The sequence below is a fragment of the Trachurus japonicus genome, chromosome 1, assembly GCF_045865225.1.
Source record: "Trachurus japonicus isolate A0001 chromosome 1, Traja_1.0".
NCBI lineage: Eukaryota > Metazoa > Chordata > Actinopteri > Carangiformes > Carangidae > Trachurus > Trachurus japonicus.
Window position 1 is genome coordinate 1965414 of NC_140907.1, and position 21552 is coordinate 1986965.

At 42.6% G+C, this 21552-nt stretch overlaps 1 protein-coding gene across 1 annotated transcript in view; it reads right to left on the minus strand.

The window, feature by feature from the left end:
* Nucleotides 1-21552, minus strand: part of rims1b (regulating synaptic membrane exocytosis 1b) — an 84086-nt gene that overhangs the window by 36121 nt on the left and 26413 nt on the right. The window contains exons 3-5 of the mRNA XM_085767306.1: nucleotides 16026-16046; nucleotides 5698-5996; nucleotides 3444-4366 (exon numbers count right to left, since the gene is read on the minus strand). Coding sequence (XP_085623432.1) covers nucleotides 3444-4366; nucleotides 5698-5996; nucleotides 16026-16046 — 1243 coding nt within the window. The remainder of the gene's footprint in view (nucleotides 1-3443; nucleotides 4367-5697; nucleotides 5997-16025; nucleotides 16047-21552) is intronic.

Sequence of the window (21552 nt, forward strand, 5' to 3'; positions counted from 1 at the left end):
CAGATAAGGTCACACTTTACCATTACTACTGTAGCTCATCCTAACTTGTATGGGCTGTTTCCTCTTATTTTAATTACCCTGTGGTGATTACTGGTGGAGCCATGGAGATTTTTTATGTTAACCACTAGATCAGTGATTATAATCCAATCCATGATACTGTGAAATGTGAAATCCCATCGACTTGATTTACAGCTTAAAACTAATAAAGCTCTTTGGTCACAGGCACTAGCAGTAGAAATACAAGTAATGAATTATAGCTGCTGTGCAGCGATGGGTCGGGTCCGGGCTATTTTTTGGCAAATTCTGAACAACAAACAGGAGAATAGGAAGACAAGACCGTTGACTGTATAATGTCCACTTTGCATCAGTTGAGGATTGAACCCGCAACCTCTGGAACCAAAGACCATTGTCTATCGCACTGAGCTAATTGACAAGTGGCGATGTTACAGTGGCTTCACAAAATGAGGTAAAATTCTGATGTGTATTTGTTAAACATCTACTGTGACTCTAAGATTTTGTACATTTGTTTCACAAAGACCATCTGGTATTTTAATCAGCTGCCTTGTTGGGTCTTGAACCCAAATCCTCCAACACCAAGAACCAGCTCCTAACTCACTGTGCTAATTATCTGGAACTGAGACCTGCTTTGTGTCTTTTCAAATAGACTCAGGGAGTCACAAGCCAGGCAGCAGTTGTCAAGGCAGATTTCAAAAATGGTCAAAATGTCATAAATTATAATGTCCTTGGAATTGAGTGAATCTGGCATGGGACTGGACCTTTGCAAAGTTTGGTGATTTTTCAGCCCAGACCCTAATTAATCCAATATGGATCGTTTACTGAAGCAGCTTTTTTAAACTATCTACACATCATAAGGAAGACAATCAACCATTGAAAGAGTTATTGCACAGATCAGTGTCAGAGTTTCACCATCTTACGTCTTGTTTTGTTTCTGTAGATTCTTTGTTTTTCACCTCAGAGCTGCAACAGTTTCTCAGTGGACTCTAACATAGTCCAACAGGGAAATCACACAGGTCAACCTTATATCAACAAACTAAGTCTGCAATGTATTTCTCATGTTTTTTTGAATGGTAATATTTAATGCCAGAATCACAGCAATTATTTGATTCTTGCCTTTTCCTTTTTATGTGGAATTTGCTTTGGTGTTTTGGTGCATAACAATGAAGTTGTTGTGTTTTTTGTTATGTTTTTATGTTAAGAATATAATTTAATATGCCCCATGACGACAACATGATGGAAAGTTATCAACCAAATCTTAATAGAGCTTCATGGCAAATCTGAGCTGACTGTTTAGCTGCCAAGCTCACAGCTTTCCTATTTTCTCTTATTTTCACACCAGATTCAGCCATATAGCAGGCAGCTCTATAAACCTACAACTAATGTAAAACTACCTGCCAGCTTCAAACACTATCAGTTTTCACTGTTTCCCTTCATTATTTTTTGTTGTATTGTATTAGAAAAAAAGGCACCTATCTTTAGAGAGACCACTGCATCAGACCCAAAGGAGTGCGTTTTCAAATACATTTATTTTAGGAGACCAGTAACTAATATTTAGAACCGATATTCATTTGGAATCAACCGATTATTGGCATGGCCGATAATTGGCATGGCCGATAATCGGTTGTCCCCTGGTAAGGCTGTTACATTTAATGGGATATTTCAACATTTTGGCAAATTTGCCTATCCCTATATTTTTAGGAGTAGGTTTGTAACCTTTAATTGTCAGTGCAAGCCGTTTTGAGATTGGCGGGGCAGAGTTGGCAGGCTTTCCCTCATCAAATTCATCAAATACACAATCCGAAAGTAGTTCTGTGTATTCATGTGTCGTAATGTTACATACTTATACATTATTATTTCATAGCGTGGTGAATGTGCAGGTCACAACTTGTCCACAAGAGTGTTTTGGAGTTGTTGGATTGTGTATTTAGTTTGACGAGTGAAACGTAGAAATACCATGAGCCCTAGCTGCGTTAGCTACAGTAAGGAGCTCACGTCTCTGCCCCGCTGATCTCAAAACAACATACACCGACAATATGGCAATAGGCGAATTTGCCAAAATGTTGAAATATCCCTTTAAATTATGAGGCTCTCACTGCAGACACATAACATGTTGTTCATCACATCTCATAACCTTGTAACGCAGACGATCACATGAAAGCCCTGCAGTGCAACAACAACCCATGAAATGCAATGCGAAAGAGACACTTGACCCATCTCACTTAACCCAGTGTTTCTATGTAGAGAAACATGCTACAGTACACACTGCTCCTCATGTCACAGATGAGAGTAAAAGCAAACATCCTGTTTTGAGTCCCATCGAGCTAAAGAGTGTTTAAAACAGCTAATAATCCCAATCCACACCATCTACCCATTACCAGTCCCTGAGTTATAGTAATCTGGATTAAAACATCTGGAACAGGCCCCTTCTGTGGCCGGTGAGAGAGATAAGCTGATGGAGCAGAGCTAGCTCTACCTACTGCCTCTTGAACTTAGACACTCTCACATGGCTTATTCTAGCACAGCCCAGCATTACCTCTGCAAAAGTGGTTGAACTGCAAAACGCACGGACACCAAGAAAACGCCAGTGACCGATGCAACGCGCGACCAAAGACCGAGCTCGACTTTAAGCGGGTGGTCCACGGCTGGCTCGGGTGCAGCTGGATGGGTTTGTGAAGCATTACGTAGCAAGCGAGCCACTGACCTAATTCCACAAATCTGCTGGCCTAAATCACAGGAACTCTCCAAATAAATGAGTGCTGTCCTGAGAGCAGCAGGGTTTAGCCACAGTACAGAGGTGTAGATGACACACAGGGAGAGTGATGCACCGTGTGCTGGGTGGGTGCTTCATCCTATCACTTATCGTATAGTTTTACAGTCTGAAATTAGAATGTGTTGGTATTAGAATAATCTGACCAGCCAAAATATCTCTCACTTTTTTTTTTCCTTTTTTTTTGTTGTTGCACATTATCATAATTCTACTACCAAGCTGACTTTAGAAACTCAGGCCATGAATATGTTTGTAAAGCGTGGGAAGGTGGCAGCCATTAAATGGAAAGGAGCTTTATTAGGACATTCTCTCTTTACCTCAAGGAATCTTTCATCTGGATAACAATTCTCTTCCAACTGAAAACTTATTACCTTGTTCTCTTGTCAATGACCAGAAGAAAACAAATGCAGAATAAATAATGAAGATCCTTATTGATTCATGTAGACAGAATGAGGATCATGTGTATGTTTGTTGAGGATGAGTGTGTAAGGCGAGAGAGAGGGTTTTGTCACTACCAGGTTTTGGTGAAAGACAAAAACACTGGCAGAGACATTAATAACTATAACTTTAAGAAGCAGTGTGTAATAGTAGTTAATGGATGAGAGCAGGCGATGTTAGCTCAGTAACCCAGTGGAGCGAGTACAGCTGTCTGACTGACCTTTCTCGCTGACGCTTTCCATGTCCACGTCCTCACAGCTGGTGTACTCGGGCGTGGAGCCGCCCTCCTCCTCTGAGCTGCTGATGGACATCTGCCTCTTGTTGACTCCGCGCTTGCTCTTGTACGACCGTGGAGGGGGCGGCCGCAAAGACTCCGACTGGTCTGAGCTCTGGGAGTCCTTCCTCAGCAGGTTATCCCCACCTTTGTCCCTCGGTGTCCGTGTCGGACCGGGTTCTAGGCGGCCCTTGTTGGGACCCCACTCCGGAGGCGCCGGCCCCCCAACCTGGGGCCCTGATCTCATTCCACCACCACCAGCGGGTGGAGGGCCCCCTCCTCCAACCCCCACGGTCCTATCCACGGAGTAGGCTCGGTGGTTGTCCAGGGTGGCCTTGCGGTCTCCCTCCCCACCTCCGCCCCTCCTGGCCAGACGGTTTTCAGGTACCTCACCTGCGCTGCCTCCTCCTCCTCCTCCTCCTCCTCCTCCTCCTTCACCAGGTCCCAGTCCCACCTCGTTGATTGCCAGATCACTGTGTCGCCGTTCATGACGTACCTTGGACACCTTAGCGTGCATGCGCATCTCCTGCTCCTCCTTTTGCGGTTTGACCGGGTATCGGGCCAGGTTGGGGTCACTGCGGTAGCGGTTCTGGAACTCCTCCTCACGGCGCTGCCGTTCCCTCTGCTCCTCGTCCTCCGGCCGCCTCCGGTGCGTTTCTGAACGCCCCAGGTCCTCCCCATCCTGGTAGTCCTGAGAGTGGATCTTCTCCAGCCTCCTGCCGTCTCCCAGCCGCCTTTCTCCCCTGTCGCCGGGGGCGACGCGCTCATCCAGGGACGACTGGGACGGCAGCTTCCCCGCAGGTCTCCGGCCGCTGCCACGCCCCATGCCGCCCTTACCGTTTTGTTCATGGAGGGAAACTGGCCTTTTCCTGGATGAAAAGATGATTGTTATACAAGTGTATCATAACATTACAGATCAGTAACATACACACATGAGCACACGTGCATCATTTGATGGATAAAATTCTGGGAGGAGAAACACCCTCTCATGGGAACATTTCTGGGGACCTTGGTTTCGTCAGGAGAATTCTGTTGCTGTGGAAATCATCCCTACCCTCATCTTTTAAATCATGGATAGGTGATGTTATGTCCTTGCTAAAATTGGAAAAAAAATATTTTATTTGAGAGGGTTATCCAATAGATTTTACTCTCATTGGAAACCATTAATTAGTTATTTGGATCGGTTTGGAGGTGGGTGCTATAAAGGTGGTGTATCAGTAGTTCTGGCTGTTATACTGTAGTAATTTATATATTTGCCCATTTGCTCATTTATTTATTCTAAGAGTATTCTATTATTCTAAGAGTATTTATTCTAAGACTATTTTTATGCTGTACACTTATTTTGTATGTTACTCTCGTTACTCTCTTTTATTTCTTTCTATTCGTTTAAATGTATCTTTATTTATGCATTTATTTTTCCCTTTTTTTTCTCTGCTATACCAACAACTAGGTTGTCCCTTGTTGAAGGGGAGTCTGCTGCATATTCTTTCATATTCTAAAATATGGCAAAAAAAAAAAGAAAAGAAACATGAATTCTTACCTAACTCACCCACCAAATTAAAACAAAGGAACTGAATCAAAGACCTCTCAAGACTAAAACCTGTGACCTGTGATGTTTAAGCTACAGCAGGCACAGGAATTAACAGAGCAACAGCAGCTAGCCTACAGCTATTATATAGCTACTGTACCACAAAAATAGATCATCAGCCCTGAACCAGAGCTATAGCTTTCTAGCTTAGACCTAGCCTGTTTTGTTTGTTTTAGCCTCCTGCACAGCAATGTTAGGCACATTACTTTAAAAAAAGTAATTTGTTATAGTTACCAGTTACTTTCTCTAAAAAGGTAACTGAGTTAGTAACTGAATTACTACATTATAAAATTAACTAATAACCAGGAAAAGTAACCATTTCGTTACATTTTAATAAAATCCTCAAATATGTCAAATTATTTGGACTCGCCCCCCTAACCTCCCATTTATTATTTATTATGGCTTTTTCCGACTAGTTGATGGACTGAAAAAAAAAAAAATACAACCTAGACTTTAACGGGTGTATTATTTTGTGACAGGAGTAATGGTGAGTAACGGTCAATTTTATTGTCAGTAACGGAAATGGTGTTACAGCAGGGGAAACGCTGTTAGTAACACTTGTATTTTATAATGAACAGAGATGACAGATATCACAGAATTCTGATGCCTTACTTTTCTCTAGGTGGTTCACTTTGGGAGCGGGAGCCCGGCATGGTGTCAGCGCCCTTGGGAGCAGTGATCCCAGTGGGGGGCTGCGTCCCGTCAGGCCCCGCGCTGGTCTTGGTGCTGGAAGGCGGGGCTTGAGACCTGGAGCGCAGCAGCTTCCTGTCCCGCTGAGCCTCACCTCCCGTGGCCGGGTCGTTCAAGGAGGTGCCCAGGCTCCCCGGCCGCACCCCTGACCCCGAAAACCATTCTCCTGATTTGGTGAGAATCTCCTGCTGCTTACGGCACAGGTTGCATACCCACATTACCTACAGGGGGGTTAAAGAGGACAAAAGTGTTGGCAAGCATATAGCTCAGCAGAACTAAAGAACAGTGTGTATAGTATTTTAAGTGTTCAGGCATGCCTGTGATATAAAGGTCTGTCAACATTTACACAACACAAACTGTTTTCATTGAACACTGAACCAAACGAATGCAGAGCAGTCTTCGCTAAAATCCTTGGCTATGAGCCTCACATACATTTGTCTCTCTGCTCACATACATTACTGTAACTGGCAGCAGCTCAACTTTACAAAATGGAAAAAAAATAAAATAAAATCTTGGTACCCCCCCCCCTCATGCCTTTCTCCCTTCCTTTGCTGAAGCTAATCTTTATCAAAGAGCGCTCAGATATGACAGATGTGCTGTTTTAACATTTCAACATCACCACATCTGTAAAAGCGTTGGTATAATCCGTCCTGAAAAACACTATAGAATCTTCCGTAGAGCTTGTGTTTCACCTGCCTTGTGGTTGTTGTCAGTTCATGACTCCTAGTACTGCTTTCAGATTTATCCACTACTCATACTGCAGTGATGAATGGTAATCTCGAGGGCTACAAACAACATTGCAATATAGTAGTTCAATGAGAAAATGACCAGTGAATTGCACTGCACAGATAACATATGCAGTGTTTTTTTTTTCTCAGAGGAGGAATAATATTAATACTGCTGTGGCCAGTGCACCGTCTCTGCACAGTGTAACCAGCGGTTTCCTGAGTCCCGATTTAGCTTCTAAAATGGACCATTACAAATGGAAAACTGATGACAAACAATATTGACATTGTTATAAAATTTGATTTTTCAGCCTCAAAAAATGAATTACTTACATGTAGCCATGGCTACTGAATATATCCTCCCTTCACCAGCACAAAAACAGGATTTATCTCCCTCTGTATTTATAATCCCAGCAGTTTATTCTCCAGAGAGTATGTCCAAAACAAGTGGATACACGGCGGCCGTTGTATTCCACTTTAGAGTCTTGGCAGGGCTTGAAAACAGATCACCTCTGGGACCTCAGGAAACCCCCCAAAAATACTGCTCCTTGATGGCCGGCAGGATACACCGTTAGCTGTCCGTTTAGCAGTTAGCGGTTAGCCTTCGGTGAGCCAAAGCACATTCATCTTGGCCTGATTGAATCCTAGTTGGCGCATGTCCAGACTAATCTAAAGTAAATCCACCGGCTGCACGGCCCACAGCTGTCAAGCAGCCACCCAGCTACACACAACAGTCTCTTTCTCTCTCTGTCTTTCCCCACCTCTTTACCTCAGCCGAGGGGCCGCAGATTACCACTGGCCAGTAATCCTTTCAGCTCCTCACCATTATTCAACTCATCATCAGCTGCACACACCAGCTCACAATTCATAACTTCTAATCTACAGTATAGTGCCCCGGCCGGCCCCCATCCTCCATCAGCCCCTTCAGGCAGAACTACTACGCGTTCACTGTTATTCGTCAGAGCCCAGTGGGACATCCAAGTACAGAAATATTTACCAAAACAACCATGTCAGCTGTAGCTTTCACAATACTGGGAAATGGAAATAGTAACTGTTACATTCTATTTAACTCTGAATGCTAAAGTAGGCTACCTGCCAGCTCTTCAACATGAGGCCCTATAAATTGTGCTGTTGAAAATCATTTTCACAATTTCAGTATGTTTCATTCCAAATCACATTTTTTTTCCTTTTTTTTTTTTTTTTTTTACATTTTATTCAAAACTGTCATATTTCAATAACCGGTGCTGTGGATACATGCTCTACTCAAAATGTATTTCAGTCATAGATGCCAAGGAAATAGTTTAGCAAATGTTTATTACACTAATAGGCTACACAGAAACAATTGCTGAGAGCTAAACCTCAGACAGGAAGTTTAACCGTAATCAACCTACTAAAGGCTATGTGAGGACAGGTTAAGAGTAATGGGACTCAGACAGTCATATCATACAGACCATGTCTAGAAGGCTCTGGTGTTGTTCATCAAACCTGTTTTTCATTGTCTAAAACAGAATAATGGCAAGATGGCACCGATGTCATTAAGGTAGAGTCTCAAGGTTTGTTTGTTGTAGTTTGTAAACAAAACATTCAAACTGGGCCTCTCCTCTCGGGCTCAACTATAGCCTCCTTCCCCTGACAGCATCAGTTGAAAAGAAAAAGAAAATACAGTCTGAGTGAAGCGTTGGACCTGCGGACCGATAGCTGGCCGCCACCGACAATGGGAGTCTCCGTTGTTGTGTTGTAACGAGTAGGAGGGCCGTTGTGGAATGCTGGGAAGCGGAGCGGTGCTAGCGGAGAATGCTAACTTCCATCGCTAGCGGAAATTAGTGTCGCTAGCATTCGCTAGCACACGGGACAGCTAGTGGGCCTACCAGCCCTCCTACTTGTGCCGCACAGAGCTTCACCTGAGCTCTGTCACTGGCTGAACTCTCCACTCTCCACCCAGAAATGTCCCTGTGCACAACAAAAACAAAGCAAAAGACCAAAATACAGGCCAGGGGGAGGGGGCTCTGAAGCGCAGCCACCACCACACAGGACTAGAATCCCATAGGTGATGAGTAAGACAGATTTCATTTGTCTAGCGTTTATTTTTGAGCAAAAACCTCCAGACCCTACCTTTAGAAACTTATTGTGGCGATATCAACACACATCATTGGCAAAGTTTAGGACTAAAGGCCCTTACACACTGGGGACATGACACAATATTTTTTTCGGAGGTCAATCTTTCTAAGCTTTCACCAGGCGACTAAAGGCATCAACCGATTATGTTACATGGAAAGGAGGTACTCTTACCACCCTGTCTTGTTTGACACAAACATTACAAAGACAACAAAATGAAGGACAATGTGTGGTGAAGAATCGCCGATCAGCTCAGCTGTCAGGATAGTGAGTGTGAGCGGGCAGAACGTGAAGACCTACGCCCTATGCAAAGCAAAATTTGGTTTGTAATGTCGCGTCTGTAGCGCATTGGTATGAATGGTTTTGATGCATTTGATTGCATTTTCTTTCTTTTATTCTTCACATTCGGTGTGTAAAGGCCTTAAGGCCCCCACATCCGCGGATGTCCGCGTGTAGGCTACAAGAGGCGGACTATGCTGCCCCAAAGTGGACGTCTGCCGGACGCTCCCGCACAAAGCTCAAAATAAACCTCAAACGTCCGCAGACAGTGCACACAGTACGTGCACAGTACGCCTGACTCTGTAGGGGCCTTTAAGATGTTATTTAAAAAATCTAAATTTTTATCAAAATCTCATGAGCTGCATTCATCATATCTGAACTATAGGGTCACAGCACACAGTGAGCACAGTAGCTATAGCTATTTTACATCTTCATGATAACTGTTTGAATTTACTGTAAGTAATCAAATGGCTTTTTGAGGGTAGTGTCAAGCACCAAAGTTTCAGCTCTAGACATGCCCCTCTCTTTGTCCAGTTTAGCTGTTGAATCAGGCACAGAGAGTTCATACTCATAGTTTTAACAAAAGAGCAGTGACTAAATTGTTCATATAATCTGATGACAACAACAATTAAGAAGTCAATAGTTCTCATTGACAAAAACAACACTAAAATAGTTGTAGCTTTTGACACAGGATTAATATTAAGACTGAATTTGAAAAAAATAATAATAACAGTAGCTCTGACATCAGTTAGTTTGCTTTGCGAGTCACTGCCAACGCAGAGAAGGAACTGCTCTAATCCACGAGCCTAATCCCTGAATGAGTGCTTCATATAGACCAACACACATCACAGGACAACTGTTCATGTCCCCGAGTGCTGGGACTCGTTCTTTAATGGAACGCCTTCACATGGTTGTTATGTGCTTCAAGGCCTATACTGAACAATAAAGTTACAGAACATACAGCCCCACATGCACACACACACAATATAACACATATAATCCTTTACTGGTGTGACTGTGCTCAGTGTTCCTGAATAGCTTGAAAGATATTTAAGGGGGAAATAATTACATTTGTTTGTGTGTGTGTGTATAAGATGCAGAAACCCCACCCTATTAGTGTGTGTGATACACATCTGTGACGGTGCTTGCTGCTGGACCAGCCACACCATAATGTTAGATCCTCAACTGAGCCGACCAATCAGCTGCATCTGTCCAGAGGCAGCCCACTCTGGTGTCACCCCGAGTTCCTCTCACTGCTTCACTGCTGTGGAGTGGAGTGTGATGTGCCATAGGAATGTGTTGTGTTGTGTGTTTGTGTGTGTGTGTGTGTGTACGCGTGCATATATGTGTACAGTATGTATGTAGGACGTTTCTGGAGCCTTCTTGCCTGGAAGATCGTGGCGTGGGCGACTGCCTGGAGGCAAGATGTGTGTGTCTGTCTGTGTGTGGAGAATAAGCAGTGCCATCGCTGTCATGTAATAATGTCAACCTCCCTCTTGCCTAAAAATTGTGCTTCTCCATGGTAACCAAATCATAGAGAAGAGCTGGTGAGAGAAACAGGGAGAAAGCAGTGCTGAAGGACAATGACAGCAGAGAAACTGCACAGAGCCCATATAGACAGCCTGCAGCTCACTGCATTGAACAGGAATGTCTCATATGATCCTGATCATGTCTTTCCTCCCTTTTCTTTGCCTCTAGATCATTTTGCTTTCCTTTTCCTTTCTGTCATCTTTATTTCCTTTCTTTGTTTTGCTTGATTTCTTCTACTTCATTATGCCCCCCTGTTTCCTTTCCTCCCAATTTATTTTGTTTCCTTTGCTCTTCTTTCATCTTGTCTCTCTCTCCTTTCTTTCCCCTCATTTCCTAGCTTTGTCCCTCTCATTTTCTTTCTCTTTATTTCCTTTTCTATCCTTTCTTCTCCCCCATCCCCCTCTCCTTTCTATTTTCTTCACCCCATCCTTTTCATTTCCACTCTGATTTCCTTTTCCACTTCCTCGCCTTCCAGCTCAGCTGACACACCTGGCTGACTTTACAAATGAAGACACCACACACTTGTCACTCACACTTCTGTCTCCCCCCAACCCCCTCCCTCTTGATCTCCCACCCCCCCCCCCCCCCCCAGCATCACTCCAACCATCTGCTGATAAAACAGGAGAGGTGTGTGTTGCTGCCACAGCCCTGCTAACGGCAGCAGTCCACTGAACAGCTTTCATTTAGGCTTTTCGTTAAATGGGAGGAATGGATGGGAGCCTCGGGAGGCTGGCGGAGCAGAGGGGAGGGAGTGGTTGGCTTTCAGTCAGTGTGTTTGACCCCGCCCTCAACACACACACACCTCCACAGAATGACATATAGCACTGGGTATAAACTGCCATTGTTCAGGGAATGGTAAATCCTGAATGGTGGGAAGAAAGATGGCTGCAAAAGGCCTAATGCTCCATTTCCTCTAATAAGGAGATAGATCAACTCTGAAAGCAGGCGCGCATTCAGGGGAGAGGACGGCTCAGAGAAAAGCAGGGTTGTTGTGGCTGTAAATCCACGCTGCTTTTACATTTCTGATCACAGGATCACAGTGAGAGTTCTGTCTAACTTCTATACAGACATAGCTTATAATCAATGTTAGCTATCAGATATTTAGCCCATAAACACGCTTAAAATGCCCCAAAACAAAACAGTCTGGAGCAGAGCTACTTATACCCAGTGGCTAGCCTTATATTATATTACATGCCTGTATGACTGTTTCTTCCCTGATGTTTGTCATGTGATTTTTTTGTAATGTGGTTTTGTGAGCATATTCATTTTTTTGTAAAATATGTGTATGTACATAAGTGTATTTATTGATATGTGGAAATATTCATAGGACTGTTTTCGTACTCTATATCTTTCTGAACACTGTATGTACTTGTAAGAAGCATTGTTTTCATAAAGATTGTATCACATGACTTGTCAGGTGACCTCTTACTCAGGTATAATTAGAGGTGTGTCACCTGCTTCATGTCTGAAGAAGGGTTTTCACCCGAAACATCACTCACCAGGTGATAATAAATTATAACATTTGAGTCGCTGCTGGTGTGCAGACGTTGTGTTTTTCCTATTTCATGAATGTGCGTGCATTCTCTATTGTTAATAAGGTAACTGTCTGACACACAATTATGATGGAGTATGATGATTTTAACAATACGGCTACTTTTATTTTTACTGTCATTGTTAACCCATGTTGGTACAATGTACAGGTGCAGCTCACACATTTAGAATAGGGTGGAAAAGTAGACCTAAATTGATATTGTAATATCGTTCATATAGTGTACCGTAACTTTGATATTTCTATAATAATTGCATATAGAGAAATACAATATGTCTTTTGTTGTTTTGAATTTAACGATTATGGCTTACAGCCCACAGTAAACATTTTGTTCTCTCTGCCACTGTCACCAGAAGTTCTCTCTTTCTGTGTGTCTGTATCTCTCTCTCTACTCCAGAGCTGTCCCTCCCCCTCACACACACAGGCTCCAAGAAACAGAGAGGGACGGAGAGTAGAGACATTTAACACTGATTTGGCCCATGGGTCACCTGTTACAGTAAATAGGCCTGGTCTAGACTGTGGCTGTCTTTCACGATTCCAACCTGGGGATATGTAAATATTTGGGATGAACCATATTCAGCCCTAAGCAAAGTAGGAGCCAGAAGACGTTAGCTGGAGTCAGGGATGACAACCAAAGCCTTTCCTTAGGTTAGAAAATGCACCCTTGTTTGCAAATCCTGCATTGATGAAATCATTAATAATAATAATAATAATAATAATAATAATAAAAAATCTGTCTTTGCATGTGGTTGACCAAAGTTTTGTGTGTTTTTTCCTAGTGACACTGTTTAGCCTATAGAAATATACACAGAGCTCAGGAAATCAGTCAGAAATGGCGACAGCCTTAAGCACTACGACCATCGGTAAACACAGGATGTAAAACCGGGCCATTCATCTGGAGCAGTCATACGACCTGACTTATTAACAAGCAAATCATTCTAAACCAATGATATCAAAGATCAAAGTGAACATAAGTCAACCTGATACAGTATGTAAGGAATTCATTCCAGGAATACAGTACACATACTGTAACTACGGCATGTAGGGAAGGTCAAACTTGACCATCTCTGTAATAACTTTGCCTTCAATTTTCTTTCTCTAACTGTTTGTGTTGCCCTATCCCCATTTGAACCATTTTTTAATAATGATGTCTAATTTTAGCAATGACATTTTGCAACAACAATGTCGTTTGCCCATGTGGAAATATAAACCAACGCTGTTCTTTAGGCCCACAAACAGTATGTCCAGGAAAGCTTTGAGCTCACACTCTCTTCTCACTGAGGCTGATTTTAATAGGAGCTGTACCAGCAGCACAAAGCACTTCACAAACACTAAAAGTTCATTTCGAGACGGTTGCTCTTGGCTTTTGCCAGATTCAGTCAAAGGGGGCCTATTATTAGACACACAAGCCTTACATGTGAGGGCCAAAGTTGTCAGTCTTGTGAGCTCATGATGTGGTTAGTAGGTGCACAGAGAGAGGGAGAGAGGAGACAGGAATAGGGACAGATAGTGTGTGAAAAACAATTACAGTAAATGGATATCTTTTAGGATGGACAGAAGAGACAGCACAAACAGAAAGAGAGAGTGTGTTATAGAAGCTCCTGAAGAGATGGTGGTGTGAGGAGGAGGAGGAGGAGGAGGAGGAGGAGGAGGAGGAGGAGGAGGAGGAGGAGGAAGCAGTGGGTTAGTCTTCTATACTGAGAGACATAATTGAGATTATGCAGTGCATCCTCCCTCCCTGTGAAAAGTGCAGTGTCAGCTTGATGCAGTAAGCCAGCTACACTTTGTATGAATGTATCAGTGTGGATCTGACCAAGTGTGTCTATAGGTGTGTTCAGACTACGCGGGGTACGAAATACTTCAAAGCAAATGAAACAGCTGCAGTCATGTACTGATTCAATACAACTCTAATAACCTGTGTTTGACAAAACTAGCAACCCATTTAGCCCAGAGCAGAATGCTAAATCCCTTATTTGGTATTAATGACCATGAATATTGATACAGGAAGTTGTGATGGCTTTACACCATTTTAGTCTGGATTGTGTCAGTATTGTGCATTTCTGCGCATAATTTTGTACAGTGAGAGTATATAAGGGCGTGTGTATGTATGTGTGTGTGTGTGTGTGTTGTAGGGCCCAGTGTCTGCCTGCCCTCCACTGGGAGGCAGTGCTCCTCTACAAAGGAGGCCGACCGTCAGCAGTTTGTGGAGTTTCCAGAAACCATCTGGAGCTGACGTTAAACAGACACAAACAAACACCCTGCCTGCCGTCAACAAGCCAGGGCAGCTGGACGCAGGATACAGATGTCCACATCACATCAGAGCTGAGCTCAGCCTCTCCTCCACACACTGACGTTCAAATATAACGTAAAACTGTTGACGTGTAATGGTCAGTTTACTGCAAAGATTGTTCACTTCCCGGCACTAAAAATACAACCAGCATTATTCTTGCCTTTACTTTCAAGTTGAAAGCATATACTGTCCAGCATCAAGGTGGTTGAACACATAATATTTTTCTTCAGAGCAAACATCTTATTAACTCCAAATAATCTGGTTTCTCCATTGAAGAGGATAACAAAAGTAGACTTGCATTCCTTGTTGGCAATTTAACCTGGTAGATTTTATCAGCAAGGTATTTAAAGGTCCAGTGTGTAATTTCTTTTAGTTAAAGGAGACATATTATGCCCCTTATGCCACAAATTAAAATATTTCCCAGGTGTCTTAAAGACATGTCTGTGACATGCTTTGGTCAAAATCCCCCAAGGATCAAACATCACAGCTCTTTTCATCCTCTCTAAACAGCCCTGTTCAGAACGGCTGGTTTCAGTGTCTGTCCCTTTAAATGCAAATGAACCACTGCTTGCCCCGCCCCATCTACTGGTACCAGGTAGGGGTGGGGTTATGCAAATTCAAAAACTAATGACATCATCAAAAGACAACTGAGGGAACAGCTCGTAAAAACCACATGGATTTCAACCTAGGGAGCCTGTAAATTACAGATTTTTTTTTCAATTCTCATATTTTGGGGGCTGGAAGACAAGACAAACACCCAAATATATGTGCCTTCAGAAAGTGATATTTCCATAATATGTCCTCTTTAAAGTATGAAAAAAAGACCTTTATGACTCTTACAAAAGCCTAGCTTGTTGTGCTTACAGTATGATTGCTTGACTATGACAACACAATCACTTCGGTGGAAGAAGGGTTTAGCAAGCAGCAAATTCTACCTGAGGAGAAATGTCAAATGTCAATCTAAAGTCTGTGCTCTGTATGAAGTACAGCTGTTTGAATCTCTGCTACCTTACCTGAGTGCAGTTACAACGCTGAGCAACATCGCAAACTAAAACCGGCTGCCATTCCCTTCCCCATGTCAGACTTTGACAGGATGCAGCAGTGACAACATTTTGACAAAACTTTGCAGTGACCAAGCATTAAGGAGGGTGGTGAGGGGTGGGGGGTGGGGGGGTGGGGGGGGGGTGGACAAAGTAGAACATAAGACCTGGGCCCCTCCCGTCTCTCTATGACAAGGCTGGTCTGGTCTCAAACACACAGGCAGGGAAAGCATGCACAGGCATGAGTGTGCATTTATTATGCATTCAGATAAAAGGTCTGTAGGTTAGAGTGCCTTCTTCTTATGAGCATGCCAACTGAAATGCCAATCCATCGTCCCCATCTTTTGGTATATCACAGTAACTATGGCCGCCCCCCCTCCCAGCACAGCCATGCCCATAGCCATAGAAAGAGGGGTCAGGATGGGTCAGAAAATTCAGACACCCCTGCAGATACAGTATAGCCTACATCACGGCTCATGCTTGCTCTGACCGCCGGTTAAAATTTTTCAGGGTCTGCATTCATTCTCAGAATTAGTGTAGTGATGCAGGATCACCAGCCGGCTGCCCTGGGACCGCTTATCCACATTGATCTGGGAGACAAAAAAAAGCTGATTGTGGGTCTGAATTCCTGTTCTCATACTGTGAATGAGCACAGACCCGGGTGTGGAGGTTATAGACAACAGTAGTGACCCATGCAGCAGCAAAACCCAGCAAAACCTTACCCTGTCCTTCACTATGAGACACTTTGGAAGGGGAGGAGACAGACAATGGACACAGAATTAGTCAGGGTTTATGCTAGAGAACAGATCTGCTGTGGACACAATGGTTCCAGGTGGCTGTACCCCACACAGTACAGTCAATTGTCGTAGAAATCAAAGTGAACACAAACTATGAACTATCAGGGACTCCCTCTGTTTGGTTAAGTCAGTAATCCATAAGTGGATTTGTACACACACTGGCTCAATTCCAATCCAATAGCTCACTCTCTTGCATCTGATGTTGTTGGTTTTTTCAACCCTCCCTGCTTTCAGCTGGGAAATTGGCCAACATGAAAGAAACTAAATTTAGAAATAGTTTTCTTTTTTACATCACTTTTCCAGGGTGGAAGTCAGCTTGTTATAGCAGACAAGCTGAGACAAGAGAGATCTCAGCTCCAGATTTGAACAAAGCCAGCATTTTTTGTTTTACCTTCAGGTAGCACAGACATCATATTCACACAGCACAGAGAGAACACAAACAAAAAAAAGATGCTAACCACTTTGTCCTCCTTTGATGCATGCAGTCCAGGTAGCAGTGAGAATTGAGAAAAGTGAGGGAGGAAGTGGAGCGAGGAAGGAAAGGAGGGAAAGAAATAAGAGAACATAAAAGAAACAGAGATGCAGAGTTTGTGAAAAAGATTGGACAGATTGTGTAAAAAAAAAAAAAAAGAAAGAAAGAGGGGTGAAAAAGAAAGGAGAAAGAGGGGGGGAAGAGGATGTGGTGCAAACATTTGTTAATCACATTCTGCAGAACTGATACACATACTTCATATTCAGTGACAGTCTGAGGCAGTCAGGACAACAGTATGTTAATGTTAGTGACCGCTGACATGTTAGGCTGCAGCAACATGCATGACCCAGCTTGGCATGGCCGAGGTGTGACTCATGGCCTGTGACAACATCAGGATGTGTCACAGCTCCTCACAACACAGAGGAAACTGGAACACCAAAAGCAACATATGGAGCACATTCTCCTACAGCCCTTACCTCCACTACCCCTCCTCTCTGGACATATGCCTTTACTATATCAAATATCAGATATTCCCATGTTTCTGCTCCGTTGCTTCAGCTGCTACAGTGAAAGCAGCTAAATGTTGCTGATCTTTGTTTGAGCACAGGATACCAAGAGGTTGTTGTTTTTACTGTCCCTCGCACACATCATGTCCTTTACAGTGTAAAAGCAGGGGGAAGCTTTGTGGCCTCCTCGGTGTTTGGATACCGTCTGTATCGGCCTGCTGCTCTGATGCCTTCTGCAGGGAACAGGGCAGCACTGCACCGCTCTGATGAATTATTATAATATAAGGCCTAATATCTTTAACTTATCATGTGAATTCCACTGATCCCCTTATAGTAATATGAACGTGTCCAACATATCTAATATCTAAGGGGTTTGCAAAAGAGATTTGAGGTCATTTGAGTTAATGGGGTCAAATTCATAAAAACAACCCTGACTATTTAGTGCATGGAAACCGTGTGGTAGGCTATACCAGTGGTTCTCAAAGTGGCATCCAGGGGCCCCCTGGGGTCCTTGAAAGGGTTCAAGCGGGTCGCCAACTTTTTCTTGAAGTTTTACAACTTTTTTCTAGAGTTTTTTTTTTTATGATTGAGAATTTTTTTTACCATTTTTAAAATTATTAATAATAATAAATAAAACATTTGAGAAATTTTACCAGTTTCTTCTAGAATTTCTTTTTTAAAAGATTTGAGGAATTTTACCATATTTTTCTCTCTCTCTGTCATATATATATACAGTATATATATACACAGTATAGAAATTTTACCACTTTTTTTTTAAAGACTTTTTTTCTGAGAATTCTTACCACTTTTTTCTAGAGATTTTTCTTCTTTTTTTTGAGAAATGGTATTCCAGAAATCTCTATAATCTTTCCAAAAATTCATGCCTAATTTGAATGTACATTGACCAAGTAAATATTTGTGTATTTCCCTGGGGTCCATAGTCTAATTTGTGTCAATTTAGGGGTCTTTGATATAAAAAAAAGTTTGAGAACCACTGGGCTATACTACATATGGAATTATATACTTTTTTGGTATTTTGTTGCTGCTTTAAATGGCATATGGCAGCGTCTGCGAAACCGGCATGTGGCAGCGTCTGCGAAACCGAAAGTAAGGAAACGCTGGTGGGCTCGCCCAGCATTTCCGCCACCACTAATAATAACAAAATAACAATAGAGACAAAACTATATATTTATCGAAAATGGGCCCATTAACAAGTGTGGGTAATGTAGATTCATCCCCATTAATATGAGACTTTTTTATTGTCTCTGAATTTTTCGTTCTGCCGATGGAGAAACTCCTCGTTGTCCCTTTAAAAGCTAATGTAACTGGAGGAAAACACAGTGTGCTGCTGATGTGGGGCAAATGAGCGCACTGTAGGCAGGACAGAGGGGCTTTTTGAGACAAAGCTCACACTTCCCTAATCCTGTTATTCTGCTTGGCCTACTGGACGAGACAGAGGCATGCACCGCTGATACTGAAGGAGCTTCAATTTAGGCATGTCCCTCAAACACAAACTATACACACAACCATTTACAATGACACTCTGTTCTCTTATTCCGTCTAAAAATGTTTTAAATTGCTAAAATTGTTTTGGTTAAATGATGCAACAAATCTTAAACTGGGTTTTGGTAAATGAAGAAGCTGTGTGTGTTTGAAATCCTCTACAAAGCTTTTAATATATACTTAACCATTTGTGTGAAAAACCTCTACTGCAATTTAAAGTGGGACAAAATATATGTCACTAACATCATGGAATAATTCACTGGAAGAGAACATATTACATATCCTGTGTTTTTCTATTTGGTGCCTTCTAATCCTAATTCATTTACCAGGCCATATACAGTAATCATGGATTCACTGATTCTTAACAACAAAATTAAATATATAAATAAATAATCATAAATACATACATAGGATACTCAATTAAGAGGGTAAATCATGTAGATGCTACAACGCATCCGCATTAACACATCCTTTTTTATGTGACTGAGTTTAATCATTAAGGACCATGATATTTCACCTCTGAAGCTACATATGGTTAAATTCTATAATAAAACTGTCCTCATTAAAAATAAAAAAGGCATCATAGTTTTGATGTTATTTTGGGCACAATTCCCCTTTGTATCAATCGTTATTTGAATTAGTGTTTATTTGTTATATTTATGGGTTGCATTAACATCCTGCTAGTCTCATGATTTCCATGTAACAGCCTGCCTGCTGTGAAAGTAATATTAATGGCTTTACCAACAGGGATACTATCTTTATCTCATAGTCTCACTGGCCGTCAAGGTCTGCATACATGTGGTGCCAGTTTGAGTCCCAGCTGGGATGGGCGGATTCTGAACAGATTGGGGACCAGCAGGCCAAGGGTGGAGAGCCCATCGTCAGGTAAGGTACCCAGGAGGAGGTCCTGTGTCTCGGGTTGGACGGGAGCCCAGCGAATGGTTGCGTGGACGAGGGCTGGGATTTAAAATAGCACAAACATGTTTGGTTTGTGGATGGATCCAATCTGGTAGTAGTGAGTCAGATAGCCTACCTCTTGATGGTTATAATGTGGTTTTAGTGTCTGCAGCAGCTGTGTGGCACTGCTCTGGTTTAAAGGATCCATCACCTGGTATTTATATTGGTTTTAGGTGTTGAAAGGGTCTTAAATGCACATTTTTGAGAAAAAATATGCAACATTCACCTTTATTTATCCCTATTTGTGTACCCAATTTTGCTCTCGCGAGAAAAACACGCGATCTTGTTTTACAGATTGTCATTGAAAACAGATCTTTTGGTTGTTTGTTTGTTTTTAAAGTATATATTTTTTGGCTTTTTGCCTTTATTTGATAGACAGTCAGAGATAGACAGGAAAGGGGGAGGCAGAGAGAGGGGGAATGACATGCAGGAACTGTCTGCCCGACGCGGGACTCGAACCGGGGACGCCTGCGTTGAGGACTATAGCCTCCACATGGGGCGGCCGCTTTAACCACTGTGCCACGCACCGCCCCTGGTTGTTTGTTTGTTGGTTGGACAAGTTGGATGCACTTTGGACAGTAATGTTCCCCATTGAATTGACAAGTATTTAGGTTTCTTTTTAGTGCAGTTTGGGACAGAAGCCTCAGCTGACCTCTTTGTGTTCAGCGCTAACTAGCAAATGTGCATGCTAGCGTTTTCAATGCAGGTACGCTGATGTTAGCATTTATCTCACATCACTGTTATGTGCTGCTAAGTAGTACAAGTCTAACCACACTGCTTTTCCAACTTCAGCCTCTCTGATAATCAGAATAAAATTAATGTTTGATGATAAAGGAATACACCACTCAGAACCAATCAAATACTGTCTGTAGTAGACTTACAGACTCTATTTAGTCAGCCTCCTCTTAAGATCTTTGTGCTTAAAAGTTATCACAGCCTTGAGTTTCAGCCATGACGGTGGTGGTGCCAATTTTGATCATTCACCATAAAAATTCAACACACTGTTCAACCTGCCAATGTAAACCTAAACTATCTACCCTGAATACATCCATATTCAGTCTTAATCATAACATCCTCATGTGGAAAAAGGAAACGTCCAGGGTTAGGGTTTGTTTTATACTCTTAGGTGCTAATCCTATATGGGTGACCACACCCACCTCAATCTGGGTCACAAGAGGTTGATGATACTGTAATATGAAAACTGTGAGGCCTGCCAATGGTGGCAAAGCAAGTCCTTTGCCATGAAAAATCAACTCACTGCAATTACAGCATACATTGCCCAAACCAGCTACAACTTCATAAGAGTCCTCCCCTGAACACATCTGCATGTCCATGTCTGGTTATAGCCATAGCACTACCTCACGGCAACACAATTTACAATTTGATTTACTCTTTGACATCTTGGTGTTAACTCTTGAGTCATGAGTTGCCATAACATGCAGGTGTTGGGACCGGCTGGGGGCTGGTCACAGGTCACAGGAGAGTGAAGGCCGGTTCATTTCTGCTTTATACTTAATTTTACAAGTTCAGTTGCTGCAAACCAAACCAGAATTAATGAATGAACAGCATGTTTGTTAACTCTGCACCCTTTGCAAGCTTGGTGTTACGTCCTTCACCTGACTATCACCAGCTGCAGTCCAACACAGTGGAGCTGTAGTCCTGCCACAGGACGAGAAGGACGGGAATAGAAGGTGGGACAGGCTGGAAGCTCGGTGGTTAGCAGCTACTTAACTTACAAATTAAAGTATGCTACCTATACTACCTTAAACAGAAAGCCAGATTATTGTTAAAGGGATATTGAAACATTTTGGCAAATTCGCCATAATCCCTATACTGTAGTTTCAAGAGTAGGTTCCTTACCTTTAATTATCAATGCAAGCTGTTTTTAGATCGGAGGGGCAGAGACGTGAGCTCCTCACGGTGTGCAGTATTTCTGCCTGTCCCTCATAAAACTTATCAAATACACAATCCAACAGCTCCAAAACGCTCTTGTGGACAAGTTGTGACCTGCACT